This window comes from Carassius auratus, chromosome 24, assembly GCF_003368295.1.
Source record: "Carassius auratus strain Wakin chromosome 24, ASM336829v1, whole genome shotgun sequence".
Lineage (NCBI taxonomy): Eukaryota > Metazoa > Chordata > Actinopteri > Cypriniformes > Cyprinidae > Carassius > Carassius auratus.
Window position 1 is genome coordinate 10,267,349 of NC_039266.1, and position 24,452 is coordinate 10,291,800.

At 40.2% G+C, this 24,452-nt stretch overlaps 1 protein-coding gene across 4 annotated transcripts in view; it reads left to right on the forward strand.

Moving 5' to 3' along the window:
- LOC113042258 (brefeldin A-inhibited guanine nucleotide-exchange protein 1-like) overlaps positions 1–24,452 on the forward strand; it is a 77,455-nt gene that overhangs the window by 30,896 nt on the left and 22,107 nt on the right. For all 4 annotated transcript variants that reach the window (XM_026200942.1, XM_026200943.1, XM_026200944.1 and 1 more), the window contains 17 exons: positions 5,053–5,320; positions 6,735–6,845; positions 7,623–7,813; positions 10,829–10,962; positions 12,400–12,634; positions 12,954–13,053; positions 13,143–13,282; positions 13,844–13,952; positions 15,545–15,746; positions 18,917–19,028; positions 19,592–19,797; positions 19,905–19,989; positions 20,229–20,394; positions 21,270–21,421; positions 21,492–21,620; positions 23,518–23,676; positions 23,786–23,930. In XM_026200942.1, coding sequence (XP_026056727.1) covers positions 5,053–5,320; positions 6,735–6,845; positions 7,623–7,813; positions 10,829–10,962; positions 12,400–12,634; positions 12,954–13,053; positions 13,143–13,282; positions 13,844–13,952; positions 15,545–15,746; positions 18,917–19,028; positions 19,592–19,797; positions 19,905–19,989; positions 20,229–20,394; positions 21,270–21,421; positions 21,492–21,620; positions 23,518–23,676; positions 23,786–23,930 — 2,644 coding nt within the window. The remainder of the gene's footprint in view (positions 1–5,052; positions 5,321–6,734; positions 6,846–7,622; positions 7,814–10,828; positions 10,963–12,399; positions 12,635–12,953; positions 13,054–13,142; positions 13,283–13,843; positions 13,953–15,544; positions 15,747–18,916; positions 19,029–19,591; positions 19,798–19,904; positions 19,990–20,228; positions 20,395–21,269; positions 21,422–21,491; positions 21,621–23,517; positions 23,677–23,785; positions 23,931–24,452) is intronic.

The following is a 24,452-nucleotide window of genomic DNA, read 5'->3' on the forward strand; positions in this document are numbered from 1 at the left end:
CCACCGACGAGTCTGGTCCGGATGTCGCCACGCTCAGGGAGCTGAGAAGTGCAACAGACTTGGCGCTGCGTACCAAGAGCACTGCCCAGGCCATTGGGCGCTCGATGGCTAACCTGGTCGTCCTGGAGCGCCACTTATGGCTTAACCTCACGGAGATCAAGGATGCTGACAGAGCCCAGTTCCTAGACGCACCGATCTCCCCCAGCGGCATCTTTGGTCCGGCGATAGAGGGATTCGCCGAGCGTTTCACAGAGGCGCAGAAGTCGTCCCAGGCAATGCGACACTTCCTGCCGAAGCGCGCTTCATCTGCTGCTGCCAGTCGCCCCAGACAGGTGCCGACTCGTCAGCCTCCTAAGCAAGCGCCTGCTGCTACCACCACGGCCCAGCCGGTGAAACCCGAGCCTCAACACCGTTCTCGCTCGGCCACCAGACGGTATCAGTTCCCTAAGCGCATGGGACCCCGGCCCAAGATAGTGCTGGACCCTGCGCCGCCGTCGTAATCCTGATCGACAGGAAAGAAAGAGGAGGGGGCTAAGTCTCGCCACAGCCGGACCACCCCCCAAACTGCCCCGTGTGTTCTACCGTCCATCTCCAGATGTCGACGAAGTTGTTCCTGCTGCAAACAATGGGCCCTTGTTAGCGCCCAGACAGCAAAGCGCTGTTATAGTGCAAAAAATAAAAAACACACTCCTTCACAAAAAGAGCAGTTTTCCTCACACAACACTCACGAGTGCTATGTCCCCCCACGGCGGTCAATCACTCGAGTAAATACAACCTCTGTCCATCCGGGCCTCACAATGGCAAGCCATTCCTGGGGTATCAGATTGGGTCATGGGAATAATAAAACACGGCTATTCCCTTCAGTTCGCACGGCGACCACCACGCTTTCGCGGGGCGGTCATCACTTCGGTGCACAACGAGAACGCTCACGTTCTTCGTGCCGAAGTGGAAAATCTGCTGGTGAAGGGAGTTTACAGAAATCGTTCCCCCAGCACACCGCGACTCAGGGTTTTACAGCCGTCACTTCCTAGTTCCCAAGAAGGATGGCGGGCTGCGCCCCATCCTCGATTTAAGACATCTGAACCGTGCCCTCATGAGACGGCGCTTCAGAATGATCACATTGAATCCTCTCGCAAATACGCTCAGGGGATTGGTTCTTTTCGCTGGATCTGAAAGACACTTACTTTCACATCCAGATAGCCCCCGTCACAGGCCGTTCTTGAGATTTGCCTTCGAGGGCGTGTCAGTCAGAGGGGGAGGCATTGGGTTAGAGAACTGTGCTCCTCAGCAATCTGGAATGCCTGGGGCTCAGGGTGAATTTTGTCAAGAGCTCACTGTCCCCCAGCCGACGGATATCATTTCTGGGAACAGTGTTAGACTCAATGACGATGAGGGCAACAATGGTGAAGGACAGCGGCTCTACAGCGACTTGCGGCCTCTTTCAAAATAGGTGCTTCTCGACCCCTAAAGACATTCCAGAAGCTGCTGGGTCTTATGGCGGCGGCATCACCGGTGCTGGAGCTCGGGCTGCTACGTATGCGCCCCCTCCAATATTGGCTGACACCGCGTGTTCCACCTCATGCATGGCGTCACGGACGCTTGAATATCAAGGTGAGTCAGGACTGTATTTCGGCCCTGACCCCTTGGAGGAACATGCAATGGATGGAACGGGGTGCTCCACTTGGTTTGGTTTGCAGAAGGAAAGTGATCTCCACAGACGCGTCCAACAAGGGTTGGGGCGCGCTGTGCGAAGGGAAACCTGCTTTCGGCCATTGGTCGAAAGAGGAGAGCAGGCTTCACATCAACTGCCTCGAGATGATTGCAGTTCAACGAGCCTGCCAGAGCTTCCTCTCAGACCTAAAGAGCCACCACATGCTGGTCAGATCGGACAGCATGACGGTGGTCTCTTACATAAATCACCAAGGTGGGCTGTCATCGACGCGTCTCTTCAGACTGACGTCGCGACTGCTGGAATGGACCCAAAGCAATTTGGGGTCCCTGAGAGCAGTGCATCTTCCGGGCAAGCTGAACAAGGGCTCGGATATGCTGTCAAGAAGCGGAGTCTCCTCAGAAGAGTGGAGACTCCACCCGCAGACGGTTCAGAAGATATGGGAGGTCTTTGGCAGAGCGGAAATAGACCTCTTTGCCTCAAAAGACAACTCTCATTGCCCAACATATTTTTCCAAGATTGAGGACGCGTTGTCCCAGCACTGGCCCAACCGTCGTCTTTATGCTTTTCCTCCGGTTCCTCTGATTCCCCAAGTAATCAGGCGGGTCAGGGACCAGAGATGCAGGGTTTGGCCCCATGGCCCATTCCCCTGAGACGGGACCTCCTTTCTCAGGCGGACGGGACGATTTGGCATCCACACCCAGAGAGGTGGTCTCTGCACCTTTGGTCGCTTGACGGGAGCCCGCGGGACTCCCTGAGCATGTGCTAGACACAATTTCACAGGCTAGAGCTCCGTCTACACGACGCCTCTATGCCTCCAAATGGTCTGTGTTCTCCACATGGTGCTCAGACCATGGTGAAAACCCGACCTCTTGTGACGTATCAGTGATACTGTCATTTTTGCAAGAGCTCTTGGAGAAGGGACGATCCCCCACCACGCTCAATGTCTACGTAGCAACTATAGCGGCGTCACACGCCCTTATAGCAGGCCAGTCGGTGGGCAGAAACGACTTAGTCGTCCGATTTATGAGAGGCGCCAGACGGCTTCATCCCCCTTGCCCTCCCACCGTCACTTCATGGGACCTGCCCACGGTGCTGAGAGCCCTGAAGGGGGCCCCCTTTGAACCGCTACAGTCCATAGGCCTTAAGGCCCTGTCGCTAAAGACCGCTCTGCTGTTGGCACTAGCATCTGTTAAGCGTGTGGGCAATTTGCAAGCACTCTCAATAAGCCCTAATTGCCTAGAATTCGGGCCTAACGACTCGAGGGTCGTCCTGAAACTGAGGCATGGCTATGTGCCAAAGGTGCTCTCCACACCTTTTAGAGCAGAAGTGGTCACCCTCTCTGCGTTACAAAACACAGAGGAGGATCCAGTGCTGAATCTACTTTGCCCAGTTAGGGCTCTAAAAGTCTACATAGAGCGTTCTGCGCCAATAAGGCGATCAGAACAGCTCTTCATATGCTTTGGAAACCGCACCAGAGGGTTACCGATCTCAAAGCAAAGACTTTCAAGGTGGATTGTTGATGCAATCCAGCTAGCCTACTCTTCTCTGGGCCTGCAAAGCCCAATTGGATTAAGAGCCCATTCGACGAGAGCAGTGTCTTCGTCTTGGGCATGGCCTAGTGGTGTGACTATCGCAGAAATTTGTGAGGCGGCTGGCTGGAACTCACCGTCCACATTTGCTAGATTTTATAATCTAGACGTCCCGGCGCTTCATGCTAGGGTACTTTCTGTGTGAAGGTCACCTTCTTGTTCCTCATTTGCATGCTCTTGGCCATTCTTGCCCAAGGCTCAAACTCTACTCGTATGCACTCGGTCCCTTTGGTACTGAGGCGATACGAACACGGGATGATCATTCTAGGCCAGATGTAACCTCATTGAGCTTATTCTGCTCCTAGTTGCTATTGTCATATCTTGGTTTCACAGATCAAGTATGATTGCGTTGGTCGTCCTCCCTTCTTAGCATGGTGTGATTGAACTGGGTTCCCATATGCGTCTTCGACGCAGTACGAGTGAAGTATTGAAAGGGAACGTACTCGGTTACTAACGTAACCTCGGTTCCCTGAAATACGGGAACGAGTACTGCATTCCTTGCCATGCTAAAAAGGCTGCACAACTCAGTCATCGCTTCAGTCGAAGTAACCTGAATTCCTGTGGCGAAGCGGCCAACATATAGCCAGATTCCCCGCCCATTTCGGCGGGCTTTGGCGGGCTTCGCTGCCATAGGTTCGTGCAGCACCGCTGCCAAGCCATTGGTTTGTTTTAATAACACTGCACGATCCAATGGCTGTGCAGTTTCACTGCGTGATTGAATAAGGCTTCAGTTCAGGAGAAAAAAGGGGTTTTTCCCCATATGCGTCTTCGACGCAGTACTCGTTCCCGTATTTCAGGGAACCGAGGTTACGTTAGTAACCGAGTACTATTTGAATAATTGAATCCATAGTTTCATTGTATGAGTTGGTAGGACTTAAGGTTATTTACATTTAATTTATTTATTATTTTATTTATTTATTTCATAAATTATAACTATAATTTTAAATATATAAAATTATATTATGTTAATTGCAAATTATATATATTGAATTATTAAATATATTAAATAACCTAGCTTAATCAGTTGTATCTCCCAAGGTATTGGTTTACTTTTATTAGTTTTGATTTACTAAGTATGAGATGCTGGTGTTGTATCAAAGCTTTTTATTTATTTTATATTTTCTCATTTACAGCCATATTTTCATTTTATCAGTTGCCAAGCCCAATTTTATTTTATTTTTCTATAAGGTAGCGGCTCATATTCCGTGATATCAGTCATATTTAGACCATTTGAACCGAGTGTGATTTTTGACATATTTGTTGCCTTGAAACAAAACATGCAGATCATAAACCATTTAAAAAAAAAGATTTTGGATTGACTTTCCTTGTGTATTCAGTATCTTTTCTGTTGTTCCACAGAAGAAAAATGTCATAAAGGTTGAAAACTTCATGGGAATGAGTAAATTATGACAGAATTTTTGTTTTCGAGTAATCCACCCCTTTAAGAGTCATACACTTATCCTGCTTATAAAACACACCAATGTAAGCATGTGTATAGAACGGAATGTTATTCCAGGTACACGTAGTCCAACCACCATCTGTCTCTATGAGCACAGACATTGTTTTCATATACAGTAAGATGCTATAAGATCCTGGTCTTGTGTTGCTTTTTGTTTCAAAGAACGGGAACCGTCTGTATTCCTAAACATAATCATTTGCCTCCCGTTCAGAGAAATGGATGTACATCAGCTTGGCTTTGGGCTCCCGGCTGCCCCGGAGGGAACATGAGTGTGTAAACTAACCCTGATACATGTTTAAAATGAATTGACTTTGTGTGTATGTGTGTTCCAGCTGCAGGAAGCCAAGCAGATGGAGAGAGAAAGGCACAGGCAGCATTCTCCAGTCAGCCAGCAAGAACCAGAGTCTCCTGGACAGCGGCACACTGACACCCCCGGCAAAAGCCTGCCCTCGGAGGCCAACGGTGGACCGGGAAACCAGGGCAGCAAGGTCGAGCAGGGATCCCCACCGTACGAGAGTCCCGAACCAGAGAACGGCACAGACTTCTGCCCAGCGGAGAATGAGCAGACCGAGGCAGACCAGGCTACTGCTGCTGCGCAAAGTAAAGAGAAGCACGCAAACATGCAGAGATTAATTTAGCTTTAGGACTCCATGTTTATGTAAATGGTTATGCTAATTTCTCTAAATGACTCTAGACACCAGTGGAATATTCTAGGAGAGTGCTTTTCGTTATTGCCTCAGTTCACCAGACTGAAAATGTAAAGTATAAGGTGTATTTAGGATGTATTCACAAAGATTTGTATTTTCTGTTTAAAGATTTATTCTTCATAAAATAATAAGATCATGAAAATCATCTTTGGTGCTCACATGGCATTAAATTATACTATAAAATTAATTGTAGTGTTCCTGTAGCTCAATTGGTAGAGCATTGCAATTAATATGTTAAATGATATGTTAAAATTGATAGCCTGAATGCACTGTAAGTCGCTTTTTTTTTTTTTTTTTTTTACAATTTTAAAGATAACATGAAAATAATTTTTGTCATTATTTACTCACTCTCATGTCATTTTTAACCCAATAAGATATTGGTTAATCTTTGAACCACAAATTAAGATATTTATAATAAAATCTTAGAGGTTTCTGTCCCTCCGTTGAAGAATCCAGGTAACCAAAATGTAGAAGATCCAAAAAGGTCCAAATGAATCCATATAAATTGAGTGACTTAATCCAAGTTTTATACAGAGATGTAATCACTTTATACTATGATTTATACAGATTTAATGTAATGTTTTATGTGTTTATAGGTAAATAAAAGCCTAAATTAAATCAGTTCATCATATTAAGTGATCACATATTTGTACAAGATGAGAATTAAACTACTAGATTTATATGGATTTGGTTTATGATGCCTTTGTGACCTTGTTGGATTGTCTACATTTTGCTTACTTGGATTTTCAATAGAGAGACAGAAACCTTGTTACAAATATCTTACGTTGTGTTTTGAAGATTAACAAAAGTCTTATTGGTTTTAGATTACATGAGGGTGAGTTAACAATGACAGAATATTCATCTTTGGGTGAAATATCCCTTTAAGTTAATAAAATCACTAATTTTAGTTGGTTAACCTCCTCCTCCCAACACTACTAGACACACACAAGCATTTCTGATTCCTAGTCATTATTAGTTAATCAATCGTGTATTCAGGCTTGACATCAGAACAGATGAGACATCTTTTAATGATGTGTTCTAATGTTCTGATGACATTATTGGAAAACTGTGTCAGTGTCTCTGAGTCTTACATAAGTTTAATTGCACCGCTTTCCATCAGAACATCACCCAGTTACAGGCAGTATGGAGTCCCCTCTTAATAACACTTATTAAAGTTAAATTGGGAAAATGATAACGTGGATTAAATGTGACTACAGAGCGTGCTTGGAGGGAAAATCCTCCTATCACACAATGAATGACTGACTAGACAGAATTAGATGCTTTAACATAGTTCTCTGTCTTTTTAGGTGCGGCAGAGCATGACAAAGAAGCAACCGAGGAAGAAGAAAACTATGAAGAGAAGGCGCAGGAGATTGTACAGAGCATTTTGCAAGAAGTCGTGAACACAATTGCTGGAGGCGAGTTATATTCATCCCCCATCCCCCCCCCAAATTTTTTTTTTTGTCATATTTATGTGTATGTAATAGGTATGGTAATTGCGTTTTTTGCAAGTTTACTTGCAAATGTGAGTTATAAATTAAAAATTTCAATATATAAACTTTATTACACCAAATTGCGAAATAAGAATTGTGAGATATAAACTTCCAAGTCTTTTTTTAGTTATAAATGTTGAATATAAGAATAGTGGAAAAAGTCAGAATTGCAAGGAAAAAGTCAGAGCTGCAAAATATGAACTTCGCAATTGCGAGAAAAGTCAGAACTGTTAGATGTAAACTAAAAAAAAAAATTTATCTCACAATTGTGCGTTTATAGCATGCAATTCTGATTTTATATCTCTCACTTGCTAGTTTGAATCATGCGGTTCTAAGGAAAATTCATTTCTAAGAATTCACATTTTGAGAAAGAAGTCAGAATTGCGAGAAAAAAGTCAGAATTGTCAGACAAAAAGTTGCAATTACCTTTTTTTATTCTTTATTCAGTGACGGAAGCAGGCTTCCATAGTTTTCTATTTGAATATATTTTAAAATATTATTTATTCCTGTGATTCAGCAACCATTACCCGAGTCTTTAGTGTGACATGGTCCTTCAGAAATCATTCTGAAGTTTTTTGGTGAACTGTCCCTTTAAGGAAGCAAATCTTATGTTATTAAATGACTGCTCTAGTGGTGGTTTGATGTTGATAGTGATACACTTTAAACCAGGACCTAGCCTGAAGTCTGTTTTTCTGTGTTCAGATGTTAAGGAAAGCCGTGAGGGCGAGGCTGAGCCAGCTGAGGGCATTCCAAACTCTCTGGAAGAGGAGGGAGGGTTGGGCAGCGACAACGAAAATGTTCACGCCAACGGCATCCCTGGCACGCCCATCTCTGCGAGCTTCACTCCGTCCCTACCCGACGACAGGCTGTCTGTCTCCTCCAATGACACTCAGGTACCGGCTTCCACTTCTGCTATGAATGGGGAAAACAAGTAAAACGGCTCCTTGTTTACATGTGTAATTGTTTTGACAGGATTGTTTATCCAGAACTGACTTCATTGATTTAACAGTTGAATTCTTCAAAATTAAATTTTAGGGTTTGTTTGCGATGTCACAAACCATGATACCCTCATTTCTCTCAAGTGTTTTGCTATAATAACAAACTGCTTCTTGTGAAATATTTTGTAAAAAAGCAGTTCTCCCTCATCTTTTTGAATGAGCAGCTAGAAGTAGTAAAGCATGGACTCTTAGAAATAAAGAGTCCCAGTGTTTTTTTTTTTTATGTTTAAAGCCCTACGTTATACTTTAAATCTTCTTCTTTCTTTTTTCCTGTTTCTTTTCTTACACAGTAAACTGTATCTGGCCTTTAATTCAACACAATTGTATCTTCTCTTTAGGTCACCCCAACACAAGAAGGAAAGAATAAGAAAATTATTTAACACAGTGTTTCTCAACTGGTGGGTCGCAACGAAAAAGTGGGTCGCAAGACCGTTCTGAATGGGTCGCGGAGTGTACAGTAAAAGAAACAACATCAACAACAACAAAAACGTAATTCTAAATGTTTTTCTGATGCGAGACTTTTATTTTGAAAGACATGACGTAACGTGAAAACTGTTGACACTTCTGTTAGACACATTTTACGTAAAGCTTGCCTGAGAAAAACGCACTGTCCTGATTCAATATCTGTGATCGGATGAGATTTTGTCAGGCTTAATGTCAGTGTCATTATTCTGTCATTATTTACTTAACTTGTTACGAAAAAAAAAAAGTCTCTCACCTCAGAAAAACAAACTATCATGTCCTGTCAGACATTATACTGTGCTTGTAGCATGCACTCTTCAATTGCACGTGCAATGCGGCGGTGCAAGCTGTTTATGACTTCACTAAAGCGCAAAAGAAACTATGAGTATGCAACGTGTGAAATAAATGTAAAGTACCAGTAAATCACTTAACTGGTACTGCGTGTGTTAGCTGGGAAGGATTTTACATTAATTTATGAAAAAATAGAATGCGGCTTGATGACCATCGGAAAATGTGGGTCCCATGGCCAAACCAGTTGAGAACCGCTGATTTAACACATTCAGTATGATATTGTCACAATCTTGTTATTGTCTTTCTTTAAACACAATATTATCATACCAGCAAAATCCAATATCGATTGACATCTGATTAATATTGTATTGATATTTAATTGCATAAACCAATTTCAATACTTAGGTATATGTTGAATAAAACATAAGTCCCGAATATTTAAAATTTGCATTTACCCATTTTTTAGAGGTCGACCGATGCCGATATTTAAAGATCAAGGAGCCGATGGCTGATATGCTGTATGATGCCAATTTTTTTGGCCGATTTTATTTCGTTTCCCATTAGGGCTGCACGATATTGGGAAAAAATGACATTGCGATATTTTATTTTTCTGCGATATATATATTGCGATATTTTTCTTACAAACAAAAATGGGGTAAGCACATCGTGTCAATTGATTAATATGCGCGAGGGAGAGAGAGCAAGACAGCGCTCGTGTTGTTTGAAGACAGCGCGCGCTCTCTCTGTCGCTCTCGTGCGCGCTCTCTCTCTCTCTGTCTCTCTCTCACGCGCGCTCTCTCTCTCTTTCTCTCTCGCGCGCGCTCTCTCTCTCTGTCTCTCTCACGTGCTCTCTCTCTCTCTGCCCTGTTAAACTTGCATGTGTTTTTCAGTCCTGTCAATGATAAACTTTCACTCTATGATGGTTAAGCTGTGCAATTAATCCGCGAATCACATTCGTCAAGGGCCGGGGAGTAGCTGGCCCGTACAGTTAATGAATAACAGATCAACTACGACAGCCTAAATCGCACATCCTGCGATGTGACTTCCGTGGATTCGTACATCGCGATATAGATGCTTAAAGGACACATCGTGCAGCCCTATTTCCCATTCATCTTATAAAAGCAAGTTTGAGCGAATTATTATTGCAGGGTACAAAATAGTAATAGTAGTAGTAGCCCAATTTGGAATAACAATGCATGTCTCAAAACAGTTTTGAAGCATGCTTTTTGATAATATTTACTGACAGTCACCAGTGTTTCCCACAGACTGCAAATTAAGTCTCTGCCAGCAGGAAGTGCTGTTGGAGCAGAAATATAGCGATTTCCCCGGTAACGGCTTTAATCAAACAGCGCTGCTTTCAACCACTACTTTATCAGGCATTATAGGAAAGATGAAATGAAAATTACTTTGAAGCTTTTCTGAAGACAGTCAGTTCTTTCAAAGATACATTAATATAAAAACACCTGCACTGCATTTTAATTTTGAAACGTGTAGCGCTTGTTTTATTCAACAAAGTATAAGCCTTTTGGGAAATCTATTTGTTGCAGTCAGTTTTGATATAGTGATGAGCCGTCACAAATAACTCAATGTATAGGAAACACTGGATACTGCTAGAAGTCAAATGGCCAAAGTGATAACAAAAATAAAAAATTTCACACACAGGACAGAGCCTGCTGCTCATAACTGTTTAAGAGTGCACTGGCCACGAGCGATGAAATTGTGGAGGATATTTTCATACCTACACACACATTTCATTAACATGCATGTTATAATCAGCCCATAAGATTTGTCAGTGTGTGCCAGTTTAATAAAATAAAATAATCTGAAATACATGTTTTATTTTAAGATGGAATGGGTTTGTTCTGTATGAACATACAGGATTCATTTTATTTGTGTTGGTAGTAAAGTTCTTAAATTGGATTTTAAAAATTGTGCAGAAATCCTGTTATTAAATTTTCATATATTAATTTAAGTGTCATAAGTGTCCAAATATTTTTTGGGGGCAGTTGTATATGCTTAATGGACCCTAACGCCAATTTTATGGCTTGTTCGTTTTTTTTATGGTTGATGCATGTTATGTGCTATAGATGATGATTCATATTCCTGGCAGTTAAATTTGTCTACTGTAAGATTCTAAAATGAGCATTTCTCCCACAGGAATCGGTAGCTACCACTGGTCCAGCACCAGGTGCAAAGTTTTCCCACATTCTCCAGAAGGATGCATTCTTGGTATTCCGTTCACTCTGCAAGCTCTCCATGAAGCCCCTTTCAGATGGTCCCCCTGATCCGAAGTAAGCTCATCTTTCTAAAACAAACAAACATCTGACTGTATACAATATGAATTGTTCATTTGTTGTGACAAATGTCGTGCCAAAAATAACACTAATATTCTCAAGTCTTAATCCAATTGAGTTTGATGTGGTTATATCCTAATCTGAGATCTGTGGTTGTAGATATTTTGGATCGAGAGTGTTGAAGGCATCAGTCTGCATTGCACAGAGTAGAGTTGTCTGTGGTTTTATCAGCTGCTGTCTCATAACAGGTGAATAAGGCTGTCAGAGGGCAAGAGAGATGTTCCTTCCCTGTCATTTGAAGAGAAAGAAAGACATTCATTCTGGTGTGTCTTGAGAGGCAGTGAGGCAGGAAGCTTGTTTCAGTGTTATTGATCACTCTTTGTCAAATGGACTGAGACCTGTTGACCTCTCTTGATTTACAGCAGGACTGTATTTATCAGTGGTGCGTACTAAGGCACTAATCATAGATGGAGGTTAGGGACATGAATGATGCCTCAGATCATGGAGTTTGCTGAGGAGAGGTTGTTTTTCTTTTCTTTTTTTTGACTTTTTTTTAATGATTGAATTAGAAGACATCAATTCGTTGAAGGATCTTTAAGAAGCCACTTAGCAACTGTCTACAGCACATTAAGTGCCCTGACAACTACCCAGAAAATTACAGTTGATACAAGTTTGGGACCTCTATCTGTAAAATGCCTTTGGATTCTGTTGCTGCAAAGTTTTGAGAATTATTATATTAATATTGCATTTAATACTTAATAATTTAATTCATTCAGATGAGATATTTCAATGAAAGTGTGTAGTTTTTGCATTTGTTGCATCAGCGGAAAACCATCATGCAGTGTTATTTTAATATTATTTATATGCTATTATTGAATTAGATTTTTTTACATTTAGCTTTTATTTTTCAGTTTTCAGATTTTTTTTTTATTTAGTTTAGTTTAATGTGCTTTTGTAATTACTATTGTCTTTTTTTGTATTTCTATAAAGCTTCAATTAATTTTCATTTTACTAAAACTTTTCTCAATTATTACAATGTTGCCAATTTCCAAGTTGCCAAGTTTTTATTGTATTTTTGAATTCGATGGTTTTAGTTAATAGTGGCAACACTGCTGTTGTTGCAGTGACTCTGAAATCTTTATTCTTTTCTTACTTTTTAGATTATTAAATTATTGTACATTTAATGTACATTTAATAGGCACATCATCAGAGGTCCTGCCACCAGCAGAAACTATTGATTTTAAATTCTCAGTATTTTAGATTTTTTTTAATATATATATGTCTTCTTTGGCCATGTCAGTTTTCACCCCAGTAAGGGAAAAATTAACTGATTCTTCTTTACTGGGTTTAATTTGGCCTTGGCATGGGTATTTTATATGGAATGAGTGTTAAATGTATTGTTTTATTCACCTAAGATTCCTCAACTTCCTCCAGATCCCATGAGCTGCGGTCCAAGGTCCTCTCGCTGCAGCTTCTCCTGTCCATCCTACAGAACGCTGGGCCCATCTTCAAAACCAACGAGATGTTCATCAACGCCATCAAGCAGTACCTGTGCGTAGCGCTGTCTAAAAACGGCGTCTCCTCTGTCCCTGAGGTGTTCGACCTGTCGCTGTCCATCTTCCTCACCCTCCTGTCTAACTTCAAGACACATCTCAAGATGCAAATCGAGGTGCCTGAACTCAGTTCCCCCCAAATCGCGATGTGTTTGCGCATCTTGCTCTGATGGCGTCAGTCTGTGGAGCGTCTAGCTGACAGAGTGGATTTATTTAAGCTGTGGTTTAAGATGAAAGCTTGTCATTCTGCCTCAGCCTGTCTCTTTGTGTGTGTGTGTGTGTGTGTGTCTCATACCAGATGAGTGTGTTATGATTTATTGTGTAGTATTGTGTATTTTGGCAACCCCATATATTGTTGAAGCATCATTATTGTTTTGTTGGTTATGAATTTGAATGAGGTAAAAAGCTTGACAATTAATGTTTTTCTCTCCTCAGGTGTTTTTCAAAGAGATTTTTCTTTATATTCTGGAAACGTCCACAAGCTCGTATGACCACAAGTGGATGGTCATTCAAACCCTCACTAGAATATGTGCTGGTATGAAAGTTTTCCTTTACCATCTCACTTTCAAATATATATAAGAGAGTGTTTCTACAAGTTATTCCATGTTATTTCTACTCTCACAGATGCGCAGAGTGTGGTAGATATCTATGTTAATTATGATTGTGACCTGAATGCTGCTAATATTTTCGAGAGGCTGGTGAATGACCTCTCAAAGATTGCACAAGGACGAGGAGGCCATGAACTGGGTACAACCCCACTTCAGGTAAACACACTGTCCTTAAACAGATTGGTTGATGCAGAAATTGTCATCACTTACACACTCTTATTCCCTTATTATGTTCATGAGCTCATAAGAAGACATTTGAAGTGCTCTTTCCCGTATAAAATCATATTGTGTGCAGTGACACTCAAACAAGGACACATTAAATTAATCAAACGTGGCAGTAAAGACACAAGAAATCCATAAAAACGTAACTGTAATTTGAATTTGAGTATTTTAAAATGTAATGTAATCTAACTAGAAGTACTTAATATTTTTAATATGATTACCTAATCCAGATTACATGTAATCAGTTACTAACCAGCACTGTCTATACTGTATATATTTGTAAATATTTATGCAAATGTTTCTAGATGTTTAAAAGGAACGTATGGCACAGGAATCTTGCATGAACTACTTTTACGATGCTGTTGTTCTTTTTGTAGTTTAAATCTTCTTCAAGTGTCTTTTTTTCCCCTTAAAATGTTTGATTTGGAACAGGTAGACTATAAGAACTATTCTTTTAAAAGCGTGTTAGTGATCCCAGGTCATGTTGTCCCTCAGGAGCTGACTCTAAGGAAGAAAGGACTGGAGTGTCTGGTGTCCATTCTCAAGTGTATGGTGGAGTGGAGCAAAGACCAATATGTCAACCCCAATTCCCAGACAAGTCTCGGTAAGGCAAACAGTCAAAATAACAAAACATCAGTACTAGCTCCTCAACCAGTATAATACCTGCAGAAACTTATTTAGCCCCACTGTACCCTGATATGCCTTAAATCCAAGCAGTTGCATTAATTATTTCCAGGTCGTGGCCCTGGCTTTTCTAACTGAGTGTCCTCTGAGTGCATTTAAGCTGCATTCCAGAGGCTTCTGGCTAGTGCAGAACCAAATGGATGAACAGTTGCTTTTGAGGACAGCGCACTAGGACTCCTGTGCCTCAAAGACAGGCAGGAGATGTTATTCGCCGTGATGGCTACGCAGGCCTTTCATCTTAATCAAACAACCCTGAGGCTGTTATTCATCACCCTGACATCAGGGAGGCAGTCTGCAGGCTTCCTGAACACTGCAAAACCAAGCTTCTCGAATGAGCTGGGAAAATGCGCCAGGCTAGAGACCCTGGCTCTTCGGAGCGGAGGGGATTTAGGTCTAATCAAACTTGGCTATGTTGGGCTGGAGGAGAAGAGGCTCTGAAGGCCCAAAGGGAAATTTCTCTGTTGCCTCAAGCCCACCGCAGATTTTCAGTTATCAGCCAATCATAAGCCAGAGATTCTAGCTTATTTTTAAATGACAAGTTGAACTATTGGAAGCACATTGCTAACACCTTAGCGAACACCTAAAATCTAAAAATGTTATGTTTTATTCTTAGATGTGGTATTTTAGTGGAAAAAAACTGTATGTTTACAATTTCAAATCAAGAAATGGATGTAGCCTTTCATCTAGACTAAATAGCTACTCTTATATATAAAGGCTATATGTCCTGATCGGCCAAATTTTGATTGTAGCATACTCATCTGCGTAACTATTCAGGTGCATTATGTTTGTTTTGGATAATTGATCAAAGCTTTCAGGTTCTTGAATTCTCATCATGCTGGCCAATCATTTTTTGTTCTTTTCTCTTAACGAATGCACATCAAAGGGAGAGCAGGTAATGGCAGTTTGTAGTGACATTAGAATTGATTGCATTAGCTTGTGGTGCGTAAACTAGTTTTTTGTATTGTAGCCATATTAGCTTTTGTATATCAAGCAGATAAATTAATACGAACAGGTAAGTATTTTCCAGCTGCTACTGGCTCCTGTGATATTTCCGAGAGAGGAAACTATGAGAGGAGGAAGTGACCTGACAGCTTGTGTTACTGCATTAGCTACCCGCTAAATCTTTTACAGTGTTTCCAGTGTGAAATAAGATCCCGAAACATGCAACCATGGCTTCCACATACCCAAACCACCTGTTTGTCTTGCTTGCACCAACTTCAGATCTGTTACATTGTGTATTCAGGTCACCTGCTCTTTCTTCAGTCCCAGTCGTGCTGTTTTTGTGATACGAGTCAGCAGAGGCCAAGGACTTTATTAGAGAACTGTTGTGTTGGGTAACTCAAATAGAGAGCTGAGACTCGATGCACCAACAGCCAACCAGGAGCCCAATGAATCATGCCGTCTCTACTTCCTAGCCTGTAGGGGCTCATGGTGTTTTACAAACTGAGCTTGTCACTACTTCAGCTTTCTCTGAAATTGCATCTGAATTTAATTCCCTTCTTTCTTAATCAGGCCAAGAAAAGCCTTCAGAACAGGAGAATAATGAGTCGAAGCATCCGGAAACAATTAACCGTTACGGCAGCATAAACTCTTTGGACTCCACCGCCTCATCGGGCATCGGGAGCTACAGCACCCAGATGTCTGGGACAGACAACCCTGAGCAGTTTGAGGTCCTCAAACAACAGAAGGAGATCATAGAGCAAGGCATTGACCTGTAAGCCATTATGTTGGAATCAAAAGCATGAAATCAGTCTGTGCACCATACCATGGTTTGACAAAATCACTATCAGAAGACATAGAGATGCACTGATCGATTGGCCTGGGATAGGAATCGGCCAATCAGTCTCACTTCTTTACGATTTCGAACCGATCCGTTTTGTTACCAGCAACACAGGCAATAACGTCAGTCACGCATTCTCGCTCTGTTCTCTCCGACGACCACTTCTCTCACACACACTTCTCATTAGCTCTGGTTAAATAGTGCTTGAACTCCACATTATTTCAGTCTTTACCGCAGGTTTCGCGCTTACACCAAAAGTGCGCGCACCATCCCTGATCTTTATTAGTGGATCGCACAAGCCTCAGTCTTGACGACTATGCAGTTAAACCCTATCAGTTTTGGAACATTAAATAGTTGCGAAAGAGAGAATGCATATTGTGTAACAGTTAGAGTTGTTCCGATTCCGATACTAGTATCGGAAATAACACCGATACCACAACAAATTCTGGCAAAGGCATCGGCGAGTACATGAACCCATATACCGATCCGATACCATTTTCTTAAACAAGACTTGAGTATATTCGTTACCCGCAGCTGCGTTCAGTCGCTTCCGTGTTAGCACAGGGCTCCAGACTTTAGCCGAATATATACTAGTGTCTGTGAATATTAAACTGCAAAATTCTATTTAAATATAACTCCTGCATATTCTACATCTCTGTGGGTGACGGGCGCAGATGTGCGGGAGCTTGCTGTTTTGTAGTCTCTGCCGTGTGTCACTATGTGAGGACACGAACGCATAAACCGTCACTTCATGAGGATTTACTGTTTAATTGAGAAAACGGTCATATCATAAACACAGACACTCAAAGATCTTCATGGCAACCCATCAAAATAAATGTTCGGTTTAACGTGAGTAAATTAAGCTACTGTTGTAGCCTACAGTAGATTTAGCTATGTCTCTAATAATAATACGTCTCTATTAATAATAATACGTCTCTATTAATAATAATAATTATGCCTAGACGGTTGCTTGTTTTTTACTTTTGTTGTAAAGAGATTAACTGATTAATATATCATTTTTTATATTCCTAGACTTATTGCAGTTTTTTATACAGTTATATTGTAAAACTAAAATACCTTTTTTTAGTTTGCGGTGTTAGATTTTTGGCTGCATTATAATATTACTGTCAAATTCATGTCAGATAATAAAAATACTGTAATAAATACAGTAGTTCACATGCATTTGTTCATGTTTTATTAAGGGATAAGTCTGAAGCACACCATAAAATAATTCTAGCAATTTACACAGGGCTAGTAGTATATACAGCTGTATTTTCAGATACACACCCAGATATCGAATCAGTACTCGGTATCGGCCGATACCCTGAGCCCAGGTATCGGAATCGGTATCAGGAAGAGAAAAAGGGTATCGGAAAATCTCTAGTAACAGTATATTAGGTCCATGAATAAACTAATAAAGGGTCAAATTTTCCTGCTGTTGTCTGTCATGTTAATCAAAGAACAAAAGACAAAGAAAATCACTTTATGCTCTTGACTGACTACTTTTTCTAAAATAGACCTCTAAATAGACATTTATTTGGAAAGTTGCTTAGTTTACGCATTCCAGTGGTGTCCAGTCTTGGACCTGAGTTTAGCTCTTTACAGCAAGTTGACTCTCCAGGAAATGGTTTGGATACTCTTGACCTATCTTAAATGTGAAGTGTGTAAGTTCTGCGCCCTTATTAAGTACAGTTAGAATTGTAAAACACTCCCCATCTGCCATTGGTCAAACAAACAGGTAGTCCCATCCCGAAATTATGCAATGTATTGAGCCAGTAGTTTGACTGTTTATTCAAACAAGCCAACTTTTTCCCTAGTGGAAAAAAAGTTCCCTGCAGCTTTCACGTGTCGGTTCAATGCATCTTACATTTAAAAAACAAGACTGCTCACATTTACACGTCAATGAGGCCTATTCAGTAGTCAGAATCCAAAGAGTAGAATGCATGAAGAATGTCAAGGTTTGTGCTGTTCCTTTCTATGTGTAGCACCTACAACTCTGCTTTTCCTTCTGGGGAAACCATTTCAGTCTCATTATACCAGTATGTTTCATAATGTATTTCAATGTTTGAATCACTGCAGCAAAAATAGCCCATTTAAATAAGTAGTTCACTTCCAGAATACCAATTTCCTGATAGTTTACTCACCAGTATATCATCCAAGATGTTCTTCAGTTGAAAAGAGATTAAGGTTTCAGGATTTTTCTTCATATAGTGGACTTCAATGGTGGCCAACGGGTTGAAGGTCCAAATTGCAGTTTCAATGCAGTTTCGAAGGGCTCTACATGATCCCAGCTAAGGAATAAGGGTCTTATCTAGAGAAACAATTGGCCATTTTCTAAAAAAAATAAAATGTATATACTGTTTAACCACAAATGCTTGTCTTGCATTAGTTCTGCAATGTGCATGCGCATCTTCACACATTACTTAATCATGTTAGAAAGGTCATGCATGGTTATTTCTTCGTGTGTGTTCTTCAGTTCAAAAAGTTGGTAGGGTGAAAAATTCCATCTCATTATTTCTTCCAGCTTCAATATTGTCCAACATCATTGTTTTACATTTTTTGTAAAAGGTGTTTGACTTTCTTTGCACATTTGCTTTGTAAACACTGGGATCGTGTAGAGTACTTTGAAGCCGCATTGAAACTAGACTAGGACTGCTCCGATCACAATCGGCCAATCGTTATGCGCATCTCGTCAGTAAAGCCGGTTCTCTAATCAGCGGTAAATTCCCTCAGGTGCGTGATTTCACATGGAGCAGCTGTTACTACACAGAGCCGTTGTTAACTGAGAAGTTGCGCAAATCGACATTCAGTTTCAGCGTATGTGAAATCGCGCACCTGAGGGAATTTACCTCTGATTAGAGAACCAGCTTTACTGACGAGATGCACATTAACGATCGGCCGATCGTGATCGGAACAGCCCTAAACTAGACCTTCAATCCGTTGATCCCCATTGAATTCTACGATTTGGAGAAAAATCCTGGAATAATTTCCTTTTAAAAACCTTAATTTCTTTTTGACTGAAGAAAAAAGACATGAAAATCTTTGATGAAAAAAAAAAAAGGCTGATTCTAAAAATGTACTGTTCTATTTACCATTATGCACAGGTTCAACAAAAAACCAAAGAGGGGCATTCAGTACCTGCAGGAGCAAGGCATGCTGGGAACCACGCCCGAAGATATCGCCCAGTTCTTACATCAAGAGGAGAGGCTTGACTCTGTAAGACCTACAACTATTATTTGCCTAAAAGATACAATATTTTTACTTTGTTTCTTTCATGAACAATACGGAATATTTAATTTGAACAATACGGCAGTGCACTATAATAAAACTCTGCATATGCAGCTTTTCTGAAACATTTCTGAAAAACAAAGCAAAACAAAAATATCAAGACACTCAAGCAAAGTGTTGCCAAACTTCCACTTAAAAATTATTTAATCATTCAGTGTAAAGAATCGGCAATTCAGTCGCTCATTCATCAGGCCTCAAAGCTCGAAACACAAAACAGGACTCCAGCAGCAATGGGTAAAGAGAGCTCCTTATATCTGCCATAAAATTAGGGCTCTTCAACAGAACAGCCCTCAGACTCCTGAATGACTTGAGATGTGTGTGGAATACTTCAATAGACATTGAATTTCAATGATGCTCAAGGATTTCTTCAATCTGCAGTGTCTGTAGCATTGAGCATGCATTGAGTTATGAAACATGTTTTTCTGCTTTATATTTTCCTACCTACACAATCGATATCTGACTCATTGGTTCTTCTGTTTCCACCCTTGCAGATCCAGGTAGGAGAGTTTCTCGGAGACAACGATCGCATCAATAAAGAGGTTATGTATGCCTACGTCGACCAAATGGACTTCCAGGGCAAAGACTTCGTGCCAGCGCTGCGCATGTTCCTCGAGGGTTTCCGTCTGCCTGGAGAGGCCCAGAAAATCGATCGACTGATGGAGAAATTTGCTGCTAGATATTTAGAATGCAACCAAGGGTGAGCACAGCGGTCGCCTGCTGTTGCAACCGATTAACCTACGTCGCTAATTATGCCGCAAACACTGAACTCGTCGCTGTTTGACTCTTTTATCTTTCTCTCCTTAGGCAAACACTGTTCGCCAGCGCTGACACCGCGTACGTCCTGGCGTATTCAATCATCATGTTGACTACAGATCTACACAGTCCGCAGGTTAGTTCCCCGAGCACTGATTGTTCACTGAAATCTACAGTGAATGTAGAATGTATTTTCTTTTCATTCCCTAGTCTATGAATGTTAATGTGAACGTCGGAGATAGAAATGGCTGTTTGGCATGCAGTCTTGATATGTGAGCAGAATAGCTAAATCTAGAGTGATGGATGTTGCTGAAACATGACAGGAAACAAGAGGAAGAATGCTACTGATCTGTGGTTTCCTTTATCGTGGCGCAGGTGAAGAATAAAATGACGAAGGAGCAATACATCAAGATGAACCGTGGTATCAATGACAGTAAAGATTTACCGGAGGAGTATCTCTCAGCCATTTATGATGAAATCGCAGGGAAAAAAATATCCATGAAGGAGACAAAGGAGTTAACTCTAAAGTCAAATAAGCAAAGTGAGTATTTGATTAACAGACAAACATGGTGACAAAATCAAATGGACACTTTTTTTTTCTTTTTGCTATTTGGGGTCAAGGCAATCCTTAATTTTGCATTTATGATTGAAAAAGACTATGTATTTTCCCACTAATTATCGATTTAAGTATAAATAATTTTATTCTGAAGTATTTTACAATAGAATGCTGTGGTTAACCGAACAAAGTAGTCCAGTATTTTGTAATTGTTCATAAATAACATTTGTTAATAATAAATATTTTTAGTCATTAATGATTTTTGTTAACAGTGATGATAATATCAGATTACATCTTTTATTTTTTATTTTATTAGAAAAACAATGCATTTAATGAATAATAATAAGAATTGTTATTAAAGATTATATTAAATACAAAATATTTTTTTATATATACACTTAATAATAATAATAATAATAGTAAAATTTAATAAAATACTAAAATATTACTTTATTATTGTTTGAAAGTGTTAATAATGATGATAATATTAAATGAAAAATAATAGTGTATATATACACGTAGTAGTAATAATAATAGTATTTATTAAAATACTAAAAATATTACTTTATTATTATTTTAAAGTGGTATTAATGAGGATATTAAAATAAAAATATTTTATATATACATATAATAATAATAATAATAATAATAATAATAATAATAACAGTAGTACTAATAATTTATTAAAATTCATACTTTTAAAAATCATACTTTTTGATTATCATTATTATTATTATTAAATGGCAAGCCATTGGACTTCCAAGTGGACAAATGAACATGTATGTTCTGGAAGTATTCTGATATTTTGAGGTGTGATTTGTGGTAACTGATGGCGTGTTTTGCTACTGTCTTTGGATCAGGTGTGGCCAGTGAAAAGCAGAGGAGGCTTCTGTATAATGTTGAGATGGAGCAGATGGCAAAGACGGCCAAGGCTCTGATGGAGGCTGTAAGCCACGTTCAGGCCCCCTTCACCAGTGCCACCCACCTTGAGCACGTCAGACCAATGTTTAAGGTATTTTGTGCATGTGCATACACATACATTGTGTGGACACAAATATTAATCCCATCTTGATCTCTCCTAGCTGGCATGGACACCCTTCCTGGCTGCGTTCAGCGTGGGTCTGCAGGACTGTGATGACACTGAGGTGGCCTCTCTGTGCCTGGAGGGAATCCGCTGTGCTATCAGGATAGCATGCATCTTCAGCATTCAGGTAATTTCACACATTGCATTAACCATGAAGAGGTCATTTGCTGAAGCTGAGAAAAGCCTACTATTTGTTTGCATTAATCAAATAGTCTAAATAAGCACATTTAAAAATGTCTGTTATCCTTGCCCTGAATGATCAACTGCTTAACCCTCTGGAGTCGATTAACGCGTATACGCTTTATGAGGCATTTTCTCCTGATAACCCCGAAAAGAACTTAAATTAAACTTTCAGTTTTGATCGTACAGATAAGAGCAATACATCAATCGAATCTGTAAAGGGTCTACTTTTTTTTGTATACAGACATAATAATAACAAAATTTGTGCATTTATAAAATAAAGATAACAAACAAGGTGTGCTGTCTGCAGCCTTTGTGCGTGTGTGTCAGTGATGGAGTACTCGACTCGAGTCCGACTCGAGACTCCATTCTCTGGACTCGTGACTCGACTTGGACTCGTGGACTGATGAATCGTACTTGGACTCGGACTCGAGGATATATAAAATCAGACTTGAACATTCATTACGTTGTTTTTGACTAAAAATGTTATAAACTTTAAAATTTTATATTTCGTGCCCAAGACTGGCCGGGATCTATTCTTTTCCCTCACAGACACTGCTACCGCTCGCTCTCTTTGCTTGACAACACACGCACTGACGTCACTCACTTTACTTTCACTTTACTTTTTTTCCAAAGCGCTCGGGCACTTGCGGGAAAGGATGAAGCTGATTTGTTAGTTCTTGTCACATGACCCGCGGTGCCCTTGCAGCATTCTGAAAAGTTTAGATGTTTTTTAACTCAGTGCGGTGCGGACGCGCCTGCTGCCGTTATGAGCGCGCATACGCTTCCATTATGAGCGTGCATACCGCGCGCCTACAGTACATTGGACATAACGAACTTGAGCATGCAAAAGACGCGATATTTGAACGGCCCTTATACGTTGCTTTCTGACCATGCGCGTGCCGTCACACACACACATTCACTTGAAAACATACAAATGCACTCACGCTAAATCACTCGGTCACTCACACACAAATGCTCGCTCTCTCTCTCTCTCTCTCTCTTTCTCTCTCACACACACACACACACACACTCACACTCATTGTAATATGCACGTTTCTTTTTTTCGCCTAGTGTATTTCTGTAATACAGTGTTAAAGGATTAATTCACCCAAAAATGAAAATTTCCAAATCATTTACTCCTCCCAATGCCATCCAGGATATCCATGGCGTTTTTTCTTAAATTATGTTTTTTTAAGGAAAACATTTCATGATGTTTTTTTCATATAATGGACTTCAATGCCTACCAACTCAGTTGGTTGCTATTGTTTCCTCAAAATAAAAAAAATAAAAAAAATTCCAATAAGGGACTCGAGACTCGACTCGGACTCGAACTCTGGTAATGGTGACTCGACTCGGACTCGACTCGGACTCTTCTTTGGTGACTCGGACTTGGACTCGAACACTGAGACTCGAGACTCGACTCGGACTCGACAGTTGGTGACTCGACTTCAACACTGGTGTGTGTGTAAATATATATATATATATATATATATATATATACGAACAAAATATATAAATATATATGTATTTATATAAACATAATACATACATATAATACATACACAAACTTTTATCTTGAATGTGATTAATCACAATTAATTGGTTTGCAGTCCTGGCTTAAAGTAGTAGTACACTCAAAAATGACACTTTGTCATTCCAAACCTTCTGTGGAAAACTAAAGTAGATATTCTGAAGAATGTGCATGCTCCTCTTTTCCATAGAGTAAAAGTGAATGGGGATGTAAAGCTTCAAAAAGGACCCAACACTTCAAAAGGTCATGATGGCTTTCCATGAGAAACGGACCAAAATTTCAGTGTTTGTTCTGTGTTGGTTTGTTCCAGTTGGAGCGAGACGCATACGTACAGGCTCTGGCCCGCTTCACATTGCTGACGGCCAGCTCGGGCATCACTGAGATGAAGCAGAAGAACATCGACACCATCAAGACTCTCATCACAGTGGCTCACACGGATGGAAATTATTTAGGAAACTCTTGGCATGAGGTGAGCTCTGCCAAACCCAGCTCTTTGAGAGGCCTGCATGTTACCTATAGAATGTGATTGGCAGATAGATCTTGTTATGGTGTTATTATTCTGTCTATGTGTGCCGCAGATCCTGAAGTGCATTAGTCAGCTGGAGTTGGCCCAGCTCATTGGGACAGGAGTGAAGGCTCGGTACATATCAGGAACCGTACGGGGGAAGGAAGGCTTCATCACCAGCACCAAGGAACAGACGTCTGACGAGTACCTGGGCTTGGGTCAGTCAGTCACACTTCACATGGGCAGCAGTTTGGTCTGTTACATGGAAAATGTTTGTTGTTATTGACCTATAAGTGATAACACATATGAGATGCACAAAGGATGCAGCATTGCAATAGTTAAATGATTTTAAGATTAGATTTATTTTAAAAGTCCCAATTTAAAAAACAAAGAAGGCTTTTTATTTTATTTTTTTTACACTACTCCAGTGCCTACAAAAGAATCCTGCATCTAAAGAGCACTGAATTGTGGATTTTTCCTCACCAGCAGCATTTTTTTTTGCATAATTTTGAATGTAAGTTCATTATGTTTAATGTTATTACATTTTAAAAATGTAGTTTATGTTTGTTTTTAAAATAAGATTTTAAAAAAAGTAATTAAAACCAAATTAAAAAAATATTGAATATATAAAAAGTAGGGCTGTCAGTCAATTAAACATTTTAATCTAATTAGTTACATGATGTGTAAATTAATTGATCTATTTAATTGCAAAATAAATTTGCTATTGTTGTGTTAAATGA